This window comes from Colius striatus, chromosome 4 (genome assembly GCF_028858725.1).
Source record: "Colius striatus isolate bColStr4 chromosome 4, bColStr4.1.hap1, whole genome shotgun sequence".
Taxonomy (NCBI): Eukaryota; Metazoa; Chordata; class Aves; order Coliiformes; family Coliidae; genus Colius; species Colius striatus.
The window spans coordinates 56,984,250-57,007,988 of NC_084762.1; the positions used below are offsets into that span (position 1 = coordinate 56,984,250).

The following is a 23,739-nucleotide window of genomic DNA, read 5'->3' on the forward strand; positions in this document are numbered from 1 at the left end:
TCTGGAGGAACAGGATCCATTCTACAACAGTCAGCTGGGGAAAAAAAATGTTGAGTCTACCATATATATGTAGCCAGATGTTAATTCCAAATGGCATCTTACCTTCTTGTAAAGCTTGAGAGGGACATACACACATGCAGAATTGAGGAGTGTGAGCAAACACTTCCATTAAAAAAAAAAGCTCCCTTCAGTTCAAAAGTTTATCACACTTTTGTGACCAATTTTCTGACATGAAGAGATTGTTATAAGGATTTTAAAATGTTTCAGGAGGTAACATATGGTATGTACTCAACGTATGCTGTGACAAAACTCAGGATAGTAAGTGGTAGGTTTGTAATCATCTGTGTAAAGCAAAATTCAGTGGGGGGAAAAAAAACAGACAAACAAATGCTGCAAATAACCCATGATGACCACAGTCATTTGTGTTGAGACTACCATTCATTTGGTATAGTTCTGGAAAAAAAATACACAAAAAGGCATTAGCATCATTGATCCATGTTCTAGAAACACACCATTTTTGTTGCTGGCAAGGACTCTCATAGACATAAAGTGAACAGAACTAAGAAAGTAAGCGACATCAGGTTGTCTCATGAAGTCTCAGCAGACATGTTTTGGGGGATTATCTTACTTAGCATGTATTTGCCGTGCTATTACACTCAACGTGGCATTTTTCTGCACATCCATGTTTACTTCTGGTAGCATAATGTCTTGGCGCAAAAAGAACACCAAAAAAAAGGCAGTCAAGTGTCTATGACGGGTTTAACAAGGATTAAGCACTGTAAAGATAACAGATTAAGTGTCACCAGAGCTGCACCTTTCTCTATGGGCTAATAGGATGAAGCAACATAATGGTATACTTGTACAGCAAACCCAATACCGGATGAACCACACAATTGCGTTGACAATGCTGACTAACTGCGCTGCCTTGCATTTGCAGTGATTAGTTTCACAGGAAAGCATCCTAATAATAGATGTTCGGACTGAGATCTGCCATTACACAACAGGACATTAAATCGGCCAGTACAAGATGTGGGTCTTGCTGAGAGGCAGTGACAAATAACCTGCCAGTACAGCAGTTTGTCTATTTCTACTTCCAAACAACCTAAAAACATATGCCATGGTTATGCTGGTTGCATAGAGAAACATGGAATGTCTTCAGCGTACCCAAAGGCCGACCAGGCAATCAGCAGCCTAGTCTAATGCTGCGACATTGACTTTAAACACTCCCGCATGACGTACAGTAGACCAAATGAGCTAAAAGGAAGCCTGGTCTGCAGCCTTACTTGTAAGTCTCTCTCCAGGTCAGCCTCCTTTCTCAAGGAAATAGACCAGGTAATTATTCACACACCAAATATGTATAAATAAACCTTTTACTACTCAGTATCCATGACACTTTCTGTTGTGGAATCTCAAATGCAGCTGAAGTGGTATTGCAGTGCCCGGTGAGGTCTCCTCAGTTGCAGCCCTGATTACAATTACTAAAACTCATTCCTTATTGTTTATGTGACTTATGTTCTCAGTTTCACTGTTGTCTCAATTATTTTTCCTTTAATTCATTCCTTCTGGGGCTTTGAACCTTCCACCCCTACTCAGACACTAGGCAAGAGAAGCTTCTCAAGGGTATGAAGTGCTGCTGAAAAACACTGAAGGTTCGGCAGGCCATTGAGTTCAAACACAATGCAAAACTTCAGAACCCAGTTCCAGTTGCCAATTTTATTCGAAAGGTGCCTTCTATATATTTTTTCATATATATAGAAATAAATATGAAAGCCCTATACAAATATGAACACTTAAAAGAGTACCAATACTGCCCTTCACTTTTTTTATACCCATCTTTCAATAAAGGGACAAAACTGCACAAATAGCCCGTATGTTTAGCAAAGTAGATCATACAAAATCCCAGATCACAAATGTCTGTCCATGTCTAACAAAACCTTTTAGACTGAGTCCTCTTCGACATATATATGCAACCTGGACACAAAATGTGTTCAGCTGCCTCTGTCATTTTCACAATATAGACTGATGTGCCTTTTCCTCAAGTTGGACAGTAAAGACAAAGTCACACTTAAGCTATGCTCTGACGTGGGACTTTGGCATTATCACTTTTAATGATGTACTGGGTTAATATTTTTTAGTAACATTCTGACAAATTTAAAAGAACGTAATCTTGCCTTCAAATTAAACCCAAGTAATTTACAAACTCCAGAACGGATATTTGCTTTTATATAATGTGATTCTTTCCCTAGCTTAAAAAAATGTAACGCACCACCACACAGAATGGTTTTGATACAAAATAACATCACAAAATAAGCTTTTTATAAACCATACTTTATAGACTCTTTCCAATAAAGTGATATTTTTCTACCACAGGGCATCGGCCACCTGCATTTCTGTATCATTAATTTACACATTTAAAGAGTATACAGCAAAGCCTGTGCTTAAAGGATGGGAGAGATGGATACTAAATTGAATAGAACCGTCATTTCAAAAGTTGGGATTTTTTGTTGTTGGTGGTTATTTGGAATGTTTAAGAAAAGGTGAAATCCCACCAGTGTTGAAAGGGGACCATGTAATATAGCAAAAGCCTTTTTTGCCTTTCCTTAAGGAATTTGTATCATGTCAAAACTAAAGAGTTCCCAGATGTTCATTTCAGGTAGATTTAACTTTCTGGGAATCAGAAGATATATTTCAAATATTTCCTATTTAGACAATAAAAGCATAGGCTTTAGTTCAGAGAAAATATTCTGTAATTTACCATAAGTGCATAAAAGCCCACTCATGTAACTCTTTCTTACTCATTCAATTGTTTTCACTTAAGGAATTCCGTCTCAGCCATGATTTAATAACTTACGTAGACAACTATGAAGAATATAGATGCTTAACAGCTGACACCTACACTAGATTTAAAGGCTATTTGGGAACGTCTATCCTGTTTTTCAAAAGAACTACTACTTTTAAAAGGAGTGTTGTACTAATTTTTTCTTTCATTTACAATAAAGCTTTATGAGCTCACATCATTAAAGAGTACTGTCATTTCCACTTCTGAAAGTTTAAATGCTTGGCTCATTCTTTCCAAGGAGAATTTGAAGATTCACTGAGAATAGGGCACAACTCTCTACTCACCAGCAGATATCCAATATGGCTCAGCTCAGAATAGCAACTGTGTTCTAGTAGGGTTCTCATTCATAACATCAGAGTGGTTTCTATAACTGATTTCCTTGGTATGCTGCAGTTCTCTGATTTTCACTCCTCCAAACTCTTTCTGAGCTCACTCAGTAAAACTAAACACTTTCCACTGTTGGTTTTACAGGCATAGCTACAGCTCCTGTAGGCCAGAGAAGGCTGACTGTTTGCAGGCAGCACAAGGGTAACAACCTAAACAAAATATTCATAAATGCTGTAGGGCATTAATCTGGGCTGCAAAACCTACTTAACAGTAACAATGATCAGGACAGTAAGACACTATCTCTACAGCAGGTCTAACATTGAGGTTAAGGAGCAACTATAGGTAGAGGGAAAACAAAAGAAAACAGACAAGATACCACGTACATAAAGATTTGCAATGTCATTTTTGGAACAAAACCAACCAAACAAACAAAAGAAATCACATTCAAGGTAGGAATGCATTTATCAAAAACTAAGCTTTGCTTCATTATGAATGATTTGAAGTTTGGGTTCCTGAGCTTGATATCAGATAGTGAGAAGGGCAAGGGGAGTGTCTTGTATCTTAAATTATACAGCAGTACCATTAGGACAGTATTTAAACCCTATTATTAGAAGAATGAATAACTTAAAAATAGGATTTTAAGAACATTATAACCAAATAGTAGTTTCTTCAGAAGACCTTAATCTTCTTTCTTTTGTGTTTGAAATCGTTCCATTAAAGCCCTAAATATATTTCCTGGTATTTTCTGATGTTTTTCTATCAGAGCTTGGATTGCTGCTTTTGTCTGTAAAGAAAGAGAAAAGTTTTGCCTCAGATTAAGTCATCTTTATATTGTTCATACATTAACACAATTTCTAGGCTCTTTTTCATCCTTTTAACTGTGACAGAGATACCGCAAGTTCAAAACACCATTTTTCCACATCTAAGGCCACAGGATGTGTCTATGGGATCACCACCAACAAACAGACTGACAAACTAGTACCTTTTATCTCTGGTAGCTGTGTTCACAAGCTCTATTAGTAATACGCAATAGTAAAATGACAATGGAGTAAATTAATGAAGAGACCTAGATCTCTAAAGCATGTCAGGGCCTGTGTGCTGTACTGCAACCCAGAAACTTTGCCCGTGTCTGGCTTTGCATCAGCAACGCTCCGCCAGTACACGAGAGCTTTGCTTCTACACGTGCTCAGAAGCAGCTCTGGAAAGACCTTTGTGCCTCAGCATATTTGGCTCCTGCAAAGTAATCATCTTCACACTTAAGTCCCCTAAAGGAGCTGGTCCTGTAAAGCATGCCTAGGCCACACCTAGAGTACTGCACAGGACACCAACACTCACTGAAAACCACAGCAGGCCAAGAAGTTCATAGCCACCCTTCTTATACATAAGCTCTATAGGGAACACTGGAAACCAGGGCAATATGCAAAAGCTGTGGTGAGGACATGCCATGACCTCCCTGCTCTGCCTAGAGAAGCATAGGCTACTGAATTCCTAAGGCCAGAGACAAAACAGAGAACTATTTGCCTCTGTAAACCAGCGGTAAGCAAGGGGAAAACTGATCCTTGGTGCAAGTTCCCACTCTTCACATGACGCATGTGATCAACTGTTGAACACCAGGAGAAGGTTCCTGCAGACATCTCTTTATAGAGCTGGTCCAGATACAAAATTTCTATTAGGTAAAAAATTTGAACTCTATTTTTTCCCATAAATTATGGGAAAACACACACTGTACCACACATGGCCTGAAACATGAAATAAAACTTTAAAAATCACTCTAACTAACTAAGATTCTAGAGGATTCACATTCTAGGGGCCTTATCTAGCAAAACTTGCATTAAAGTCAGAAGCAGGTGAGGGTTGACACAAACATAACATGCAAAAGCACATCTGAAAGTCATTTAAACACACATTCTCTCCTGAAAGCCAACAGTTCTGAAGTCCTGTCATACTGAATCCCTGACAGAAACAGTCAGTTCTCCATATACATGTCATAAGATAATGCAGATTAATACTTTAAGATGTCATTTTGCAGAGATCCAATCAGAGGGTGAACAGATAAGGAAAGTCAACTGAACTGACACCTGAATGGTCAAGAGGAAAAATCTTTTACTCAAGTGAAGTTTTCAAAATGCTAAAAGTGATCATCTGTGGAGCTTTCAAAAGTGGCTATTTCAGCCCCCTCCATCTGACTGCTCCATCACTTAACTGGTGTATGTCTCTCAACTGTGAAATCTATTAATAAACTGAATGAACATGAGGATCTGACAGTCTTCTCTACAAACCACCTGCATTTGAACTAAAGGAATGTTCAAAAGTTAATTTGTTGGCAAGAAGTTGGAGGAAACAGAAACACACTGTACAAAGCAGGTACCTGAATTTTTGTTTACTGTATGGAACTTCAACAGCTTGTGACCACAGACTTGCCCTATTTCAAAAGCTCCACTAGTACCTTCCCAAAAAGGCCGAGAATGAGAACACTTTCTCTGGGTAAAGTGCTTGCAACTTTCTCTATTAATTTGGAGTTTTCCTATCTGACTGAACTTCTTCAGATCCTAAAGCAAGTTGTTTCTCAAAGTAAATACAGGGCACAGTATTGACTTTAAAGGGCCTAGAACATTTTCAAGGTGTAATAATAAAAACATAATGTTTAAGGAGGACATTCAGTGTTAAGCAAGTCTAAAGTTTACAGTGATTGCACCAACTTCTGTGACTATCTCCAAGGCAGAAATCACTCTCTTGAAAAGAACATTCCAGTGTTTTCTATCAGAACAGTTAATATTTTTAATATATATGCATATCTGTCTTACCTTTTCAGTCAGTTCCTCAGCAGTTGTATTTGGTTCGTATAGAATGGGTTCTCCGATGAACGTACGAAGCTTGACTGGAAACCCACCGTATAAAGGAACTAACGGCAATCTATAACGTTCATACAGTGACCTAAGTATTTCTAATGTGAAAAAAATAAGGGTAAGGGGGGCAAAGTAGGAGAAGGAGAATGGGGTGGGGAGGAAAGAGAGAAAAAAACCAGAAAGAGTGAGACACTAAGATTGTTCTGTAAAGTGCTTTTTTTTCCAGTCTATCTCAAAACTGAAACTGGCTTGACAAGTAATCCAGTCCCTGACCCAGATTCTCAAACTACATGTCATCTCAAGTGTTATTCTACCCTTGACTTTCATTTCCTAAAAGCCTTTTCATCTCCTAAAGCTTTTACTTAGCGTTAATGCTAATGTCAGACTTTTTTTCACCCTAACTTGGTGTGAAATCTCTCCTCCAACAAGTAGCTGCAACGGGAGGGAAAAAAAAACAGCAGCTGCCTCTCTGGAGAAGAAGAGAATGCTAAACAACACGGGTTACAGTTCAGACCATTTTACACGTTAGCAGGAGAAACTGGCAGTGCAAGACCATTCTGTTCAGTCCCGATGAAGTCTAGAGGATCAGAAATAGTCTTATCTGTCTAAAGGCAACTCATACTAAAACGCTGAATTGCTCTCTCAGATCACACACTGGTTGCAGTTAAATATAAAAGGGAGAAAAAAGCAGGTATTTCTTTAAGCTCTAAGAGGACAAGTCTTCTTCCTCACATGCCACCTTCCCAGCACCCAGCCCAAATGCAACCAGAACAGATTCCTTGTAGAATGGGTGCTAATATTCTCTCTCTCCATTTTAGACAAGAAATTTCTTTAACTGAGGTGTTGGCACATGTGTAGTTTTCTAGAAGAGCAAAGACTATTCCAGAATTAGTGGAGTAGTAACAAAATTATTGGAGGATTGACAACTTCAGTGATCAAAAGAATTCAATTCCTCTAGCATTTCTGCCGCAGAATATAAGTAGCATGAATGATTTTGGGTTACATTTCTGCTTATTTGGAAACATTCCCTGAACACAGCAACAATTAAGTGGTGTTTATTTTTGTACAACCTGACGATAGTGTGAATTATTCTGCACACCTACACTGGATGTCTCAGCTTTCTCCATGCAATATGTAGCTCTAATTAGAGGAGTGAAATAGAATTGTTTCACCCTGCAGTCCTCTGATGAAGATGATGATGGCAAACTTGAGGCAGAGCATGTGGCACGTAGGAGACTATTTAGACCTTTCCTAATAGAAAGTTGGAGAATATTAAAAAAGGGGAGTTAACACTAGCAGCTAAGCAGAGAGGCGGGCATCTAATCATCCCAGAGGTGGACCCTTCAGACGCAGACCCATCTATTTGTGTGCCCGCTTGAAGTCCCACAGAGATGAGGCAGGAGAGCAGGCAAATGCAAGGCTTTGTGAGGAATCACAGGCTTAGTGCTGAATAGTAAACCAGTTAAGAGATTAAATATATTTCAACCACCCAAAGTTTAAGTACAAATAAAGGTGTAAGCACAGAGCATTAGGAGAACATTTAAAGAAATTACATGTCAGTTGCAAACCCGTTGGCTTTGTTTCCTAACAGTGGAAAATCTAGAGTTGGCCTAGCAGATATAAGCAGAGAGGAAAAAAAAAATGAAAAGGTGTTCAACATCTATCTGCCTTTCTCTGGCTTCTTTTCCCTTTCTTTTACTGCTTTGGTGAAGGCACATTGTTATGTCGAGAATAACTTAGACAAGCAAATACCACATCTAATGCTGACATTAAATTCTAATGACATCTCTGAACTCTACCAGAGAGAAAACCTCCAGAAATAGGGCTGTGTCAAATCTCAAATTTATATGGGGATTACTTCTACAGAGATTGGCTAAACACATACGGGAAAATAAACTACAAAGTAATAGAAAATATCTTACTTATTCCTCCTAACGTCCTAACGCCTTCTCGAACATTTTGTGTAAACATAGGAATGATGGGCTAGGAGGGAAAAAAAATAAGTAAGAATTTGATGAAGATATAGCACTGTCTAAAAATCTTCTACCTCACTTAAACTCAACAAGCAAATTAGTTTCAGAAGTGCTTCTCCGTCAGTGACATATTTAGAGTAAAACAAGTATTCTTAAGTTCTTCTGCAAGCCCCTCCCATGAGGCATCAAGCTGAAGAATACCATGAGAATTCAGTTTCTGTCTCAGATGGTCTATTTCCCCAAAGCAGTCCAGGACTTCAGAACCTATGGAGCATTTAGGCATCCCCTTGTTCAGCGGTGTTGCACAATTGTGACTGAAGTGGTTAAACCTCTTTCTTAATTTGTAGTTTTGCTCAAAGGGGAGAATTCACAGGACTGGGACCATAAACTTGTCTGATTAATCTCTGCTATGCCCATTGCATTGCTTCACACGCGACTCATTGTATCAATACATGTTGTCTATGACTTATTTCTGCTGATGAATATTTGGAATGGTGTTGAATATTTCCAGTTTTTATTGCTGTTTTTGAATCTGCAAGCAGCTGTCAAGATTTACAAGAACCAGGAGGGGGGTGACTACCACATTAGGTTCTTTAATATTTTATGATATGTACTGCCTGTACACAGCATCATCAAAAACACAGAACTCTATAGGACTTTTAAACACTCAGATTATTTCAGACTTTTTTTAAACAAGTCTGGAGATGAGCTAGTAAATGAAACCTTTCAGACAGGTATCAAGTTGGCCAGGGTAGGCAGCAGAGGGAGCAGAAAAAGTCTGCAAATAATCTAGTGCAACTATAGAGAATAAAAAGAAATGCAGTTGTTTAAACTGAATAGTAATAAACTTCTTTATTCTAGAATTGTCTTATTTGGAACACGTTACTACTGACAAAGAGGTAGAGATTTTTTATGTACCAAGTTGGTTTAGGTGACAAAAATTCTGTCAAACTGCTGAAAAATGATAGCTTCACTAGGTTGGAAGTCGCAGTTTTAGACACATACTTCTTTCCATGAGGAATTATACTCACACTTAAAGATTATTTAAACTTCATCTTTAATTTAAATAGAAGTATTTTCCCCACTTTTAGCCTGCCTCTGACACTATTCTTATTCTGTCACATCTCTCATTGTTTGGTTTTTTTTTTAGGGGGGGATGAAGCTGCAAGATCTTTGTGAATATATAAAAGGAACTGAACACATATTCAATAAAATAAATATAATTCATCTAACTATAGTTGAATTCCAAGTATGGTCTTTCATATGCTATTACAATACATTTTTTAAATCTAAATCTGTTGAAAATACTGTTTAAACTTTATTCTCCTCCTGAGAAAAGTAACACACACTTAAAATTGAGTCTTATAAGTATTCTATTTCTGTATAAAATGCAGACATTTAACTAGTCTCTCTTCGCCAGTACCTAAATATAAAACTCTTGGTGCGAGACTTACTTTCAAACTGGGTATATGCAGACCTCCAGACATATGCACACATCTTTCAAGTACAAATATAGAACGAGAGGGACTCTGAAATTACTGCTATACTAGTTCCTATTCAAATGCTATATATTAGATTGTTCAAGTCTAATATACAGTTCACACTAGGGAAACGGCATCTCCTGATGCTCCTGAATGCCCTAGGTATCCCTTACTACCAGAAAATGCCATACATAGTGCCACTGAGTCTATACTGTGCTGGGTCACAGTATATTTCAGCAACAGAGGAAACAGAATTGTTAATGTATGGTTGCTTCCCAACCATCTGGTCACAGATTGGGCCATCACAATTCTGACCAGGTACATGTAAGACACCACAAGCTTGTAATTCATCTGGATTTCATCTCTCTCTCTCTTTTAAACTCTGGACTTCTTCATCACACAATTCCCAGCTGACTCTAAAGCAAAAGCAACAAGAAAAATCTTGAAATGTAGTTATGAGAGCAAACAGACCACACTCATGACACTCAGGAACATCGCATCAAATATATGATAATCAAAACAGCTCTCCCTGGAAGAAAGTACTAATAAGTTAGCATTCTTTGTTTCTCTTCTGTGATCTATCATACTTACCACTTTTCCATCAATGGCCACCTGAGCAAAGCCCTTCCGATTACCCCAGATAATAGTATACATTTCATCACTAAAGAGTGCTTCCCGAACTCCACCCGGGGCAATGGCTATCAGGCGGCCCTTCTTCAGAGCATTGACACATTCTTCTTTTGGTCCATGCATAACTCCATGTACATCAAGTAATATTTTAAAACCTGTAGGATAAATATTAGTTCATAACATGTTAACTCACACCTAATTAAGCACAGATTCCCAACACAGAACACAATGGCAAAACTTACTCATCTACTAAGCCGTAAACCCAAGACAAAGACCCTCCTAGAGGGGCTGAAGCATTATGTCCTGCTTGTAAGTTTTGGTCTAACAAGTTAAAGATTATGAGGTTTCACTGGCTTAGTGTCATAGTAAAGTCAAGTGCTATATCTCAACCAGGAGTAAACTGGAAAAAAAATGATGAGCACTTTTGTGACATCTTTCCTGTGTCCCTCCAAAGGAGCTGGTAACTCGGCTCCAGGGCACTGGCTTCTTGCTCAAGCTCTACTTTTCAAATATAGCACATTCCTAATAAAGTGCAACAAGAGCAAATCGTCAGCAAATTGTGGTGGGTTTTGACTTTTTAACTTTGTCAAACAAAGAGCAATCTGTGGATGAGAAGAACAGCAAATAAAATACAGCATTCTCTGTGTTGCAGATCATTGCAGGAACTGACTCCCTGGATCAGTCTAGAGGTACCCAGATGGCCCTTCATGCAAAGAGGCATCTGGCAAGCCTGAACTTGGTATATTTGTCTTAGGTTAAGATTTTTCATTTACTGAAACTTTTAACTATAAATTTATATAAACTGCTGATGTCATCTTGAATCTGAAATGTCATACTGACCCTACTCTTCAAGAAACAGAATAATATCAACATTTGCTTACAAGCAGCAAATGGGCATGTATCTGACCAATTTAGACAACTAGTCTCATGTCAAAGACCATAACCAGCACAAACACCTGTTTGCTTCAGTAAATCTTAAATTTATACAGTATTTATGAGTACTGCGGACCAAAATGGAAACTTTAGATTACTGAGCAGTATGGAAAAGAATACTTCTCTTTCTTGAAGTTTCTCAATGAGGCAAACAGCCTTACCAGCCGTAGACAAGGACACAGAACTGATCTAGTTGAGTCTGGCCCTCAACAACAGATCTTGATTTTTTAACCTCAGGTTTACAAATGAATAGTTGTTACTTATGAACACACATTTGTTACATACACACACACACTGAAGAAGAGTCCAAATATTGATAAGAGGACAGATTTGTCTTCTTGTACAGCTCTCACAAACTAGAGGCTTAGGAAGGAGAGATTGAGGCAGCATATTTATTCTTAACTTTCATCTCTAACTAGTCTTTGCAGTGTGAGCATAATTACTGTAGATTTGTATCTATACACAAGTGGTACCTGTCCGTAAACGTGACAACTGAAAACAAGTTCCATTAGACCTGTCTCACACTCTGCTGTGTCTGCACAGAGAACATCTGCAATCATTTTATTTTAAAGTAACTTGTTTTCTCTCAGGTACTTTGTTTGTGGGATCTTAAACAGCTGGGTTTTACATTGCCAAACTAACTATTGCTCTCTGGATTTTACCTGGTGGTAGCCTGTTTCTAAGTCCTTTCTGTCTGTGAGTTCAGGAGAGAGACAAAAACCAGTAATAAGAAGTGTTGAGCAGAAAAAAAGACTCCAAGGAAGCAGAAGCTGTGATGAGTTTTCCTCTCTACATTGGACGTGCTGCGGAAGGGGGGTGCGGGTGGAGAGTGGTACATGTGTGATAGAGCAACACTGTAAGTCTAATTCATAAGTCAGACAAGAAAAATAAGAGTATAGACAGAATACAGACAAAAGTTTGTAATACAGACTAGTGGTGGGGTGCAGTTTCAAGTCTTCACAAAATTTCTCAGTCGTATTTCCCCCTCTGACTTTTAGTTGAACCTTTATATTCTGAGTTGCAGCTCATAGCCTAGCCAGCAGATCACAGAATCACAGAATGGCAGGGGTCGGAAGGGACCTCAAGAGATCATCTAGTCCAATCCCTCTACTAAAGCAGGTTCACCTCAATCAGGTTACACGGGAACTTGTCCAGACGGGTTTTAGATCGTATATTACTGTCAATATCTGTGCTCCAGCCACCAAAAGGAAGAAATTGGCTCCACTAGAGGGACAGAAACTCAGGCAGTGGCCCTGAAGGGACAGACATGCTACTCTGTGCCCAAGGCAAAGGTCATAGTGGAGTTAGAAGAAACAGTGGGGTAGTACCTGGCTGTTGCACTAAAGTGACAAAATCTATTTTTCCACTTTAAACAACAAAGCAACTCTCCAAATTACCTAAACACAGCTTGCCAGCCTTGCGGAGTGTGAATGGATGGTGATTTTCCCCAAATACAAAGTAGTACAAAATTAATTTTATTCCACAGTTCAGCCTGGCCTCTGCCCTTTGCCCCAGCACACTCTTTTCCTGTTTTCCACAACATGGTGTCCACACTGATGAAAACCTGGAGAGTATCCAGTACCGCATTTAACACTTACTGAAATAAGACCACTATATACAATCGTCTCACCATGCCCCAGTGACTGTAACATAAGGGCTGTCAGCTACCTGGCACCAAAATGGCAAGCATGTCATTGTTTTCCTATGGTTTACCTTTAGGACCACACACACAGAGTAAGGAATAATTTAGACTACTGAATCCAACTTTCCACAATCGTTGGTAGCCATGAATGTGTTTCTGCAGAACATTTAGTCCACTTTGCAACATCTTGTGCAACATGTAATACACAAGACGCCACAGCTCCTTTCCTGTGGGACATTACAGGACAGCAACTCTCTTAAATCCCTAAAATGGCAGGAAACTTTTACAGGAGGCTCCCAGATGACTCTGGAAAGCAGACTTGGCCCATAATAGAGGGTGACGGAGAAGAACACAAGTGAATTCTCAGTCTTCGCTGCACTTTTGGGGGAAGGATTTTCTCTTAACCCAGCCTTAGAGAAATCAATGTCTGTCTGAGCATGACACAGCTAAGTAAATAAAGGAATCAAAAACCATCAGAGTGGATTTTTTTTCCAGTGACTAACCTCCAGGATTTGAAAGAAAAAGAGAAAAAAAAAAAAGCTACAGGACTGTACTTCATATCCTTCTGACTTAAAATGCAAGCAACAGAAGCAAGCATAGCATTGATACAGTATAAATTGAGACAACGAAATAGTTTCCTTTTGCATTGACATGAAAGACACAATAGACAATGTTCAACAGGAATCTCCAGATACATATAGGAGGTCTCCTAATAGGTTAGACTCCCTTCCATAAGTTATCAAGCTGCATCTTTCAGGACTAAGTGTGGTTCAGAGAGGCCCCTTGCAGGCTCCTGCATTCCTCAGGAGGCACAGCAACACTTTACAAACATACTTCAGTTAATTGCAGTTAATTCAGGACAGTAGTGCCCAATGCAGAGGAGTCAATGAGACTGTGCTCTAGCAGCAACTGTGTACTAGCACAGACCTGAGATTCAGATTCATGAGACAAGCCATTCCTCACAGCTATCCATACTAGATTTAATTAACATAAAAACAGAAGAATCATTAAATCATCTAATCCAAGTGTGTGTAACAACCTACAGACTCCCCAAACTCACCCCTCACCCCACTCACCCATCCATTTCTCCTATATTGAGCGTAATATTTTTTTGTTAACTAAAATACCTTCTGAGAAGGCATCTATTTTAAACTTAAGACTTCATCAAGATCAGGCGGTCTTAGAACTAGTATAAAATTATGGCAGTCTTTCTGGTTTGATTTACAAGAGAAGTGACATCTAACTGGGTTGTCAGTCATAGGGTATTGTGCAGATTTCGAAATACGATCCAGAACATTATCTGGGCTCTTTGGCCTTATCTTCCCTAAAGAGTCTTAATTCAATCACAAAACGAGAGAATTATGTAGGTTGGAAGGAACCTCTGAAGTTCACCTAGTCCAACCTCCCACTCAAAGCAGGTCCTACTAGATCAGGGCCTCACCCAGGAGAGTTTTGAAAGTCTCCAGGGATGGAGATTCCCCAACTTGTCAAGGCAATCTATTCAGGTGTCTAATCACCCTCATGGTAAAATACTTTACAAATGTCTAATCAAAATTTCTGTGTTGCACTTGTCTCTGCTGCCTCTCATTCTACCGCTGTGCACCTCTAAGAAGAGTCCGACTCCCTCTTCTCTGCATCCTCCCGTTAGGTCACTGAAGACAGCAATAATACCTTCTCTCATCCCTATGAGGTTCAGAACAAACAAATGCAGTTCCTTCATCACTACGTGCTCCAGGCATCCATCATCCACTGAATATGCTCCAATGTGTCAATGTACTGCAGAGTCCAAAATTGGACATCACATTGTAAAGTGTGCTTACACAGGTGCCAACCCAAGGCAAAAAACCTCTTCACTCAACCTGCTGGCTACACTCATGCTAAAAATGCTCAGTGTGCAGTTTATCACCTTTGCTGCAAGGGCACACCACTGACTCACGTTCAACTCATTGTCCAGTAGAATGCCAAAGTCTTTTCCTGCAAACCCACTTTCTACCCAGGGTACTGTCACATGGGATTGTTCCATCCCAGATACCGAATTTCACGTTTGCTGAACTCTGTGATGTCTCTGCCGGTTCATTTCTGTGAAGGCACTCTGAACACCAGCTCTAACCCCCAGTGTATCCCTGCAGTTGGGTATCATCAGTGAACCTCCTGCAAGCATGCTCCAAACCCTCATACAGATGTGCAATACAAACATGAAGCAATGCTGGTCCCAGTATCAATCCTCAAGAAATGCCTGCAGAAACCACTTAGTTGCAAGATATTGTACTGCTGAACCCAGTTCTTCAAGACCAGCCATTCAGACAGCTGTCTCTGTGATGGTACCAAGTGATATCTGGGGAACTCCTAAATATACACATACTTGGAACCTTAAAACAGAAATGGAGAAAAACAACATATCTCCCATTTGATAAACTACTGCATGTAAATATTAATAGATACAATATGGAGCCAAAATCTAAATTACAAAATAGGTTACACAGTCAGCTCTATGCACAAGATTTGATAATCAACTGACAAATCCTAGTCCATTGGCAAAAGCAGTTGTAGAGGCAAAGCCATGCTCTCATCAGTATGAGAAAGTTCAGTGTCCAGAGATTAAAGATGAAATAAAACTATACTGGCAAAGGGAAAGTTTGCTGATACGAGTTGTTTCCACTACAGAACACTCCTTTAAATTGACAGAATTAATAACAAGCTTTTTAGTCACAGGACTTGAGAAAAGACACGGATATTACCGTATTTCACACATGCAAAAACCAAGCCCCTCACATAAGTAATTTCACCAATCAGTAGTGTTCTTCTCTAGGCTGTTTAGCCAAAATCTTGCCCTAAACATATTTTTCATTTTCTTCACGTTTCACTTCATGTTTAAGTCAAACTTGTTGGACACTTGTTCATCTTTCCTTTAAAAAAAGATTCTATTTGGAGCAGTCTTTTTGGAGACAGGTTCCATCACCCTCCATACTCAGCTGGGTGAGACATGAAAATATACCATCAACCCACAGGCCAGCCTCATAAACTCATTCTTGTTTGTCAAGAAGGTGATGGAGACAGCTGTACCTCCACTTTTCACTAAATTTGTCTGTTCTGAGAGCTAAGTTCCTGTGGCACAATTCTAAATAATTACACTGAAAAAAAACCCTCAAGTTTGCAAACTGATTGTTTATAATGAAGTTACCTGGTAATCTAAAGACGAAATGGTCAGCTACTACGTGGCAGTACCTCTTCCTTTGTATAAGAAGTCTAGCCATGAAATAGATATAGTCAACAGGAGTAGCTCCATGATAAAACACAATAAGCCCTGGTCCTTCAGGAATATTTTCAGCACCATGAAGCTCATAACCTGTAAGAATTTAAAGGCAAAACAAATATCAAAGTTTGAGACAATTCTACCCTAAAGAAACTTATCTGTGCCCAGTTGGCAAACTGAAATCAATAGCTATAGAGAAGCAGTAATAGCAAAGTGACCAATAAAAAGTCAAGAGGTGACTTGCAGCATTTACTAAGTGGCTTTCACAGGAAAAATACAAGTTTCATTTAAAGTAGAAGAGCCACATTTAAAGAAAGAAGAGTAACAACGAAAACCCTGAAAACAAATCACCCAGTCTCATTGTCTTGAACTATATACTCTTTTCCTAGTTTTCCAATTCACTGTCTTCAAGGCTGCAGAGTTCTCTGAATCAATCATTCAAGAGAAATAAAAACAAGGATTAGAGTGGTGAAACTTAACTATTTCAAGCTATTGTTTATTTATTTAAAGTTCATTGCCACCAGTAACTATTTAAGAAGATTTGGTATGACAACATCCATTTAGATGCCTCCTTTTACTCCAGGGTAAGAAGCTTATCTTTGTTATTTCTCACAGTTATACTTGCTCCGTTTTCCCATCACTAAGTATCAAAAACTGTTTGGGGCTTTATATACTTCATTGAAAACACAAGAGATTCTTCCTGAACTTACTTTTCCAATTAAATTTACAGTGCAGAATACGCTCAGCACAAAACACTAAAACACATCGCTGCAGAACATATGCAGTTAATACTGAGCAGTATTGTTACAGACCCTTGTCTTTTTATAAACAAACAAAAAATCCCAAACCCTGTCACTTCTTCCAAAGTGATTCAGGTCTGCAATGCCCATTTCATTATTATTATGTTTTTAATTCTGAAGATACTTTTGTCTCTTCTCCCTCTATTTTACTTTCTATACCTGTGGAGCTACAACATACTGCAAGCATATCATCTGTACCATCCCAAGTGATGGCTAACTGTACTCCATGCCAGCCAGTGCTGTGATATTTTGGGATGAAAAGTTCTTCCTATGATACACTGATTAATCACACCAGAGGAAAATAAACAAATAAATGAAATACAAAACATTCCATTCATTAGCAAGAGAAGTGTATAAAGAACATGGAAGCAGCTGTCAGCGCAGAAAAAAAGTCATAACTGTCAATGAAGGACTGGGTAAGAACCTCTCCTGTGCAAATAAAAAGTTAGACCTCATAAAAAGAAAAAGTTACTAAGGGTGAAAAAAGTCAAGGCCTTAAAAAAAAAATCCTGAAAAAAAAAAAGTAAATAGCTTTTTATTGTGAAGTGAGCATTTTGAGCTCTTTGATAGAGCTGTTGATTTTGATCTAGTGTACTTTCCTAGATTTTAAAGTTACATCTTAGTCTTACAAAGCCTATCTGATGCAGCCGCTGCACCATCTGGTTATCAATGCCTTGAAAACCGGCTTCTCTTTGACTAGAGAACAAATAGAGATGATTTTCAAGAAGGATTTCTTCTTTATGTAAATTGCTCTTAACATCTTTCTCTCTTAGCTGCATCTAGACTGAATGGTCTTGAAAGAGGCTTATGATTTCCTTAGAAAGAAAAGCCAAATCATTTATTAAGTCTGTCTTTATAAAAGAAATAATAGTAGAAGGACAAGGAATAGAGCCCTTAGTTTTGACATTCTAGTAGAGAAAGCAGTGTCAAAAATACATAGACAGAAAGAAAATAAAAAAGTAGGGTTCTGTAACAATTTTGGGCTATAAAGTCGATTTGAAGTAGCAACTGGTGAGTGAACTGACTCTAAGTGCTCCTTTTAGTCATCATCTGGCATTATATGTAAAAGACTGGTTAAAATGCAATCAATTTATGCTAATGTGCTGACATACTAGCTATCAGGGAACTGGCATTTAACTGCCAGTGTTCACATATTGACTCTGAAATAACATAGTTAATTGGTATAATTTTTAAGATAGCAAGCATTTTCAGGTCCTTCTGTATTGAGGAAATCCAGGAGTAGTTAGAAAATGTAAAAAAGTAAACTTACTTTTTTAAATGGCATAAATATTCCACTGGATGAAAGGTATAAATGCTTCTAACAAAAAAAGTTTACATCCAAAAAAGTCTCAATGGCTTTTTTACTCCCAAGCACCAGTTGCAGTCATTGATAACATGGAAAAAAAAAACTGCATGAATCTTAGATTTCATTCAACAGCAGCAACAATCGGATATATATTGATAATCCTGAAAGGTAAAAGTCAGATCTCACTTACCGTGCCATATTCTTCCATGTCCATCCCATAGGGTCGCCAACATTAGTTTTGCACCATCCCAAAAATCATTGGAATAAGCTTCCTTTAGTTCATTCTTCCTTTTATAAATATGAAGAAAGAGAATGGAAGTGTAGAAGAGGATGACGAGAACTCCCGGAAGCAGAAAAACTACCACGAGCGGAAAGAGCAGCCAGGTAAGGTAGACAGCGTAACTCAGATAATCTTCAATGTGCTCCACACCAGTCCATTCTCCCAGAATGTCAGTCAGGCAGGTTAAGTAGGACATAGGTATCGGCCCCGCAGTACAGGATTCATTTCCACCTATCATCTCCTGTTTAATTAAAAATAGAAACAACCATAGATGAATAAATCCTCGTAAAAGACAGACCGGCCCACAATGTTCAACCATACAAAAAACTTCTCTGCTGCACTTCATTCATACACCATTTACCCTGCATCTCAGCAGCACCCATTGGAAACACCATGGTTCATATGGCAACACTTCTCCTTGGCTTTTTTCAGTCCTTTGCTTTTGTGTAATGGAAAATGCTGACAACTAATTGAGAAAAGATAGTGCAATTGCTTAGTCTCAGGGTAAGATTTTATTTCATTAAAAATAATTCAACTTACACAGATCCACAACATTTATGCTGTTACTAACACCAATTCATACAGTATTTTCAGTTTTCAGAAAGCTGCATTGATTAGTCCAACTTATTGTTCTACATGACACTCAAAATCTTCTCCCAAGCATTTAAAACAACAGGATACTGAATCATCTCAAAACCAGGTCTATAAAAGACCTCTCCTCTATCCACAAGCATATGATGACTCAGGAAGAAGATGGTCGCAAACAAGCAAGTCTCACTCTTGCAGAGACATTTGACTGTACCTGGAAATGTACAGATGGTACAAGTCCCATGAACATAGAGTGGCAGTAGAAAGTACAAGGAAAAAAGATTCAAAAAATTCCTCTAGAAGTTTTAACTCCTCTGGCTTTACTCTGTCCAACACCAGTTCCCAAGAAGTTTCACAGCTTTGACCTCTCTGAGCTGACATTTCAGGCTTTCTAGAATTCTGGAGCAACTTTTTTTCTTAGTGCTGTACAATTTAGGGGAAAACTTGCTCTTCCCATCATCATCTTACAAACATGAGATCACTGTATGCTTGGCTCTCTTAACTGTAGTTATGAAATAACACCTCAAGAGGGTGGGAAAAAAAAGCCATCCTAGTCAAGAATTAAGTTTCAGTCAAGACTTGAAGTAACTGTTAGTCAGGATCAAGAAAAAAAAAAAAAACGTTGCAACTATAATATAGGTTTGTAGAGAGAAAGAGATTAAGAACAATAATTTCTGAAAGAATCTAAGCTTGGGATTGTTGTGCTTTGTTTTTTTACTAAAATATGGCTTATGGCATGTATGACTGCAGAATTCCTATGCTTAGATAGACGTATATCTATTGCTCCTTTACTCTTATTCTGGCTTTGCAAGCAACAAGTGACTGAAATTCAGATGATAATTTTGCTCATATTATCAGAACCCCAATGACAACAAAATTTACACAGTGGATCAGGTTTACATTTGCTATGAGATGTTGAAATATGTACCAGAGCTCAACTCATCTCACTTATTTCCTGGTCTCAATTTTTCTTTCCATTCTGATAGAATAAGGATGTTCCTTTTCCTTCTGCTTTCGAATGGGCCTCTAGCCACATTGCTCAAGATAAATCCTTTTAATGAGAAGAAAGTTGATCTTGTGATAAGGATTTTGCTCCCATGATCCATGCCTGTTTCACTAATTCAGGTTTACAACATTTTTCTCCTCAGCATGTTCTTGAGGACAATGTGACAAGCTGCTGATTTGTCTTCAGCAATGCACAAGCACATAGGATTAGTCACATGCACTTCAATGGCTTCATGCACGTGTGTTTGGGGATATGAATCAGGGGGAAAGGATAGGAAAGAATGTGTGAGTGCAAAAGAAACTCGCATTCCAGTTGCTAGAGCTGAACTCCAGAACCTCTCAGGCAGCAAACCTGCACAGCAAGAACAAGAAGCACAATTTATGAACCCAAAGAGGATACAAGAGTAGCATACAACACTACAATATTTATCACACAGAATCACAGAATGGTAGGCTTTGGAAGGGACCTTTAAAGATCATCTAGCCCAATCCCCCTGCTCAAGCAGGTCCACATAGATCAGGTCACATAGGAACGTGTCCAGAAGGGTTTGGAAAACCCCCAGAAAAGGAGACTGCACAACCTCCCTGTACAGCCTGTGCCAGGGCTCCCTCACTCTCATAGGAAAGAAGTTTTTCCTTAAGAGGAACTTTTTCACTGTGAGAAAGTATCTGACTGTTATGCCTGGGCTTTTTCAATGTTTGCATCTACTAGCTAGAGAACAACATGGATTATGGCACAGAAACATTTTTAAAAACTCAAAGGTGATTACTTAGTTTTAAAGATTACTTCAAGTTACAGTCTCCAACCTATTGTATTTTTAATTGTTTATGGCTTTCTCCAAAGGCAAAACTCTCATCAAGTAAATTTAAGGTTCTGTCAGTACATGTCAGCCTTGCAAAATATTACTTGTTCTCTTGCCTGTAGTGTTAGATGCAATACCTCAAATGCAATCACAACAGTTTTATAAGTTTACTTGCATATCTATGCACCAACCTGCAACAGAAATTAAAATCAGACATCTTTGCTGCCAATCACAATGGTAATATCTAAAGCACTGCCTTCTCTTCAGGCCAGACAACTGCTCCCAATGCACTGTTCCCTCTTCTTGAATCATGGAGCAATTTATGTTGGAAAGACACATTAGACAGCATTTGTCCAACCTCTTGCCAACTAAGGAGTTAGATCAGGTTCCTCAGGGCCATGCCCAGTCCCGTTTGCAATATTTCCACGGATGGAGAACCCAGTGCTTCTCTGGACCCTCATTCCAGTGTCTGACAGCCCTCATGGTGAAAGTGTTTTTCCTTATTCCAGTTAAAATTCCCCTTACTGCAGTTTGTGCCTGACGGCTCCTGTCCCTTTGCTGAGAAGAGTTTAACTCTCTCTCTTTAACCACTCATTATGAGCAGGTGTAAGATCCCCTTTAAGCCCTCTCTTCTTCAGGCTGAATGTCTGTAGCTCCCCAAGCCTCCCTCCTGTCACTGGCCCTTCGCTGCATCTCTTCCAGTTTGTCATCATCTTTCTTGTACCATGGAGCTCTAAACTGGACTTGTGACCTCAAAAGTGCTGAAAAGAGAGTAATAAATACTTCCTTGATCTAACAGCTATGGCCTTGCTAACGTAGCCCAAAATGTAGATAGCCATTCTCCCTCTTGTTTGACTTACCATTCACCAAATAAAGGCCTTCTCCAGGCCTTCATCTCCTGTAATTTTGCTTCTCCTGTAACAAGTCCAGGATTTGTTCTGATCACCTACGGTATGTCCACAAAAACAATCCATATCCGAGATCAAGTATGATTTGTGTTATTGCCACACCAAACACCTTACCAAAGGCACTGGCAGTGAAGAAGGGAAGATAAGAGACTGTCTCCATGATCAGAAAAAAAAAAAAAAAGGCACAGGATGCTCTACGTTGACCAAAAGTACAACATAGTTCATATATGCTACTAACAGATAACATCATTTTTGGTCCATTCCAACTTTACTGCCATCTAGTCTGTGACTGCCCAGAGCACTTACAATTACAAGACTAACCACACAAACACCAGCAATGTCACTATAACTAGGACCTCACTCAAGCAGATAGACACTATCCTGCATCAGAGGTTTTCTGACATCTACCACCATCCAAACCTAAAAACTACAATGGGTAGTATAGTAACACTAAGTCTCAGCCTTAGCCAATTCCCAGTCAAAATCCCTCTGTAATACAAGCATACCCTTAAAGGACTTATTTTAACCAACATCACTAACACTCCCTGTTGTGCAGTGCAAACTAAATATTTTTAATTTTAAGTTCTAACTTCTTAATACAGCAGACTATGTATTTTTTCACTAGATGAAAAAGATGCCATTTCTAATTTGACTAATGAACACAGTGTCTAATTTGACACTGAACGCCAACTTATGCTTATGCTTAAGGCTCTATGTTGACAGTGAAATAGAAGTAAGACTAATATGCAATTCCTTTTGCTGACTTCTAGCATATGACCCAGAGGAGTCCTCCACTAAACTACTGCAGTGGTCATCAACTGTCGTCAGCAGACACTTGGTGAAGTGAGACCCTACTGATCATGCTAGAAGCAGTTGCAATTATGGAAAGCAAGAGGTACTACTGTAAACCACATACAGTGTGACTTCAGCATGGATATGAAGTGTGTGAAGTGGAACTTCTGGAGAACATTCCAAACTAGAAAGATAGTGAAAAGCAACAGCTACAACATGTCCCTACAACAAAACACACCACTTTCCACCGCATCCATCAGTTACAGAGATTATTTCCACCAGCATTCGCAATGCCACCAGAGAAACACAAAAAGCAGAATCATTTTGGTTGGAAAAGACCTTTAGGATTATCAAGTCCAACCAGTACCCTAATGCTGCCATCACTAAACACTAAACACTGTCATCCCTAAACTAAACCATATCCCTCAGTACCTTATCTATGTGTCTTTTGACTAGCTCTAGGCATGATGACTCCACCACCTCCCTGGCCAGCCCATTCCAATGCTTAACAATTCTCTCGGTGAAAAAGTTCTCCCTAGTGCCCAATCTAAAACCCCCCTCGCACAACCTGAGGCTGTAAGAAGACCCTGATCACCCTGCTAACGGCACCTGCAACTGGAGAGACCGTAGAAGTCAGGGGGGACTTCCTCGTTGTTTTGAAACAAGGACCACCCTGTGTCTTGCTTCTGTGAGAGCAGAGAGCGGTTCTAAGTGCAGGAGGCTGGAAAGGGATCAAGTTTCTCTTTTCTGTCAAGAAGGACACAATACCTGACCGGCTGGGCCACTCCCGCGCCTGCCCTCACACCGGCCCGCGCCGCGTCCGGCTCCGGCCCCAGCCCCCGTCCCGACCAGATTCGGAGCAAGGCCTCCAGCTTGCCCCAACGCAGGCCTCCTCTCGCCCGGGGTCCTGCGGGGCGCAGCGGGGACCAGGCCCCGGGCGGGGACCCCCTAGCCCACCCGGCAGCGCCCGCTCACCTTCCCCCAGCGGCGGCGGCTCCAACTCCGGCCCCGCGGCCCTACCAGGGCCTGCTTTTACTTCTCCGCCCGCCGCCCCCGCGGAGGCCGAGAGCCCGCAGGGCGGCCGGGCTCGGGCGGCTCCCCGCGACGGGAGGCAGGCGGAGGCGGGCGGGCACCGCGCCGCCGGCGGGCGGGAGCTGAGGAGGAGGCGGCGGGGCGCGAGGGGAAGGCGGAGGGCAAGGGGAACTGCGCGCCGCCGGGGGCACGGGAGCCGCCCGGACCGCGTCCTGCACGGACCGCGCGGCTCTTCCGGCAGGGGAGGAGCGGGTGCTGCTAAGGAGTCCATGTTACTCGCAGGCTGCTGAGGCCAGGCACT

The 23,739-nt window shown here is 40.0% G+C and overlaps 1 protein-coding gene across 2 annotated transcripts; it reads right to left on the reverse strand.

The window, feature by feature from the left end:
• Positions 1-360: 360 nt before the first annotated feature.
• LOC104553393 (transmembrane protein 68) lies at positions 361-23,518 on the reverse strand. Of its 2 annotated transcripts, none has more exons than XM_061995688.1 (7): positions 23,382-23,518; positions 18,221-18,551; positions 15,853-16,017; positions 10,058-10,251; positions 7,935-7,995; positions 5,971-6,110; positions 361-3,950 (listed from the first exon to the last, which is right to left on the reverse strand). In XM_061995688.1, the coding sequence occupies exons 2-7, from the start codon at positions 18,546-18,548 to the stop codon at positions 3,846-3,848; spliced, it is 993 nt and encodes a 330-aa protein (XP_061851672.1). In that variant the 5' UTR covers positions 18,549-18,551; positions 23,382-23,518; the 3' UTR covers positions 361-3,845. The 2 variants fall into 2 exon arrangements, with proteins under 2 accessions (XP_061851672.1, XP_061851673.1); XM_061995689.1 differs by lacking the exon at positions 23,382-23,518 and adding an exon at positions 23,175-23,346.
• Between the last annotated feature and the right edge of the window lie 221 nt (positions 23,519-23,739).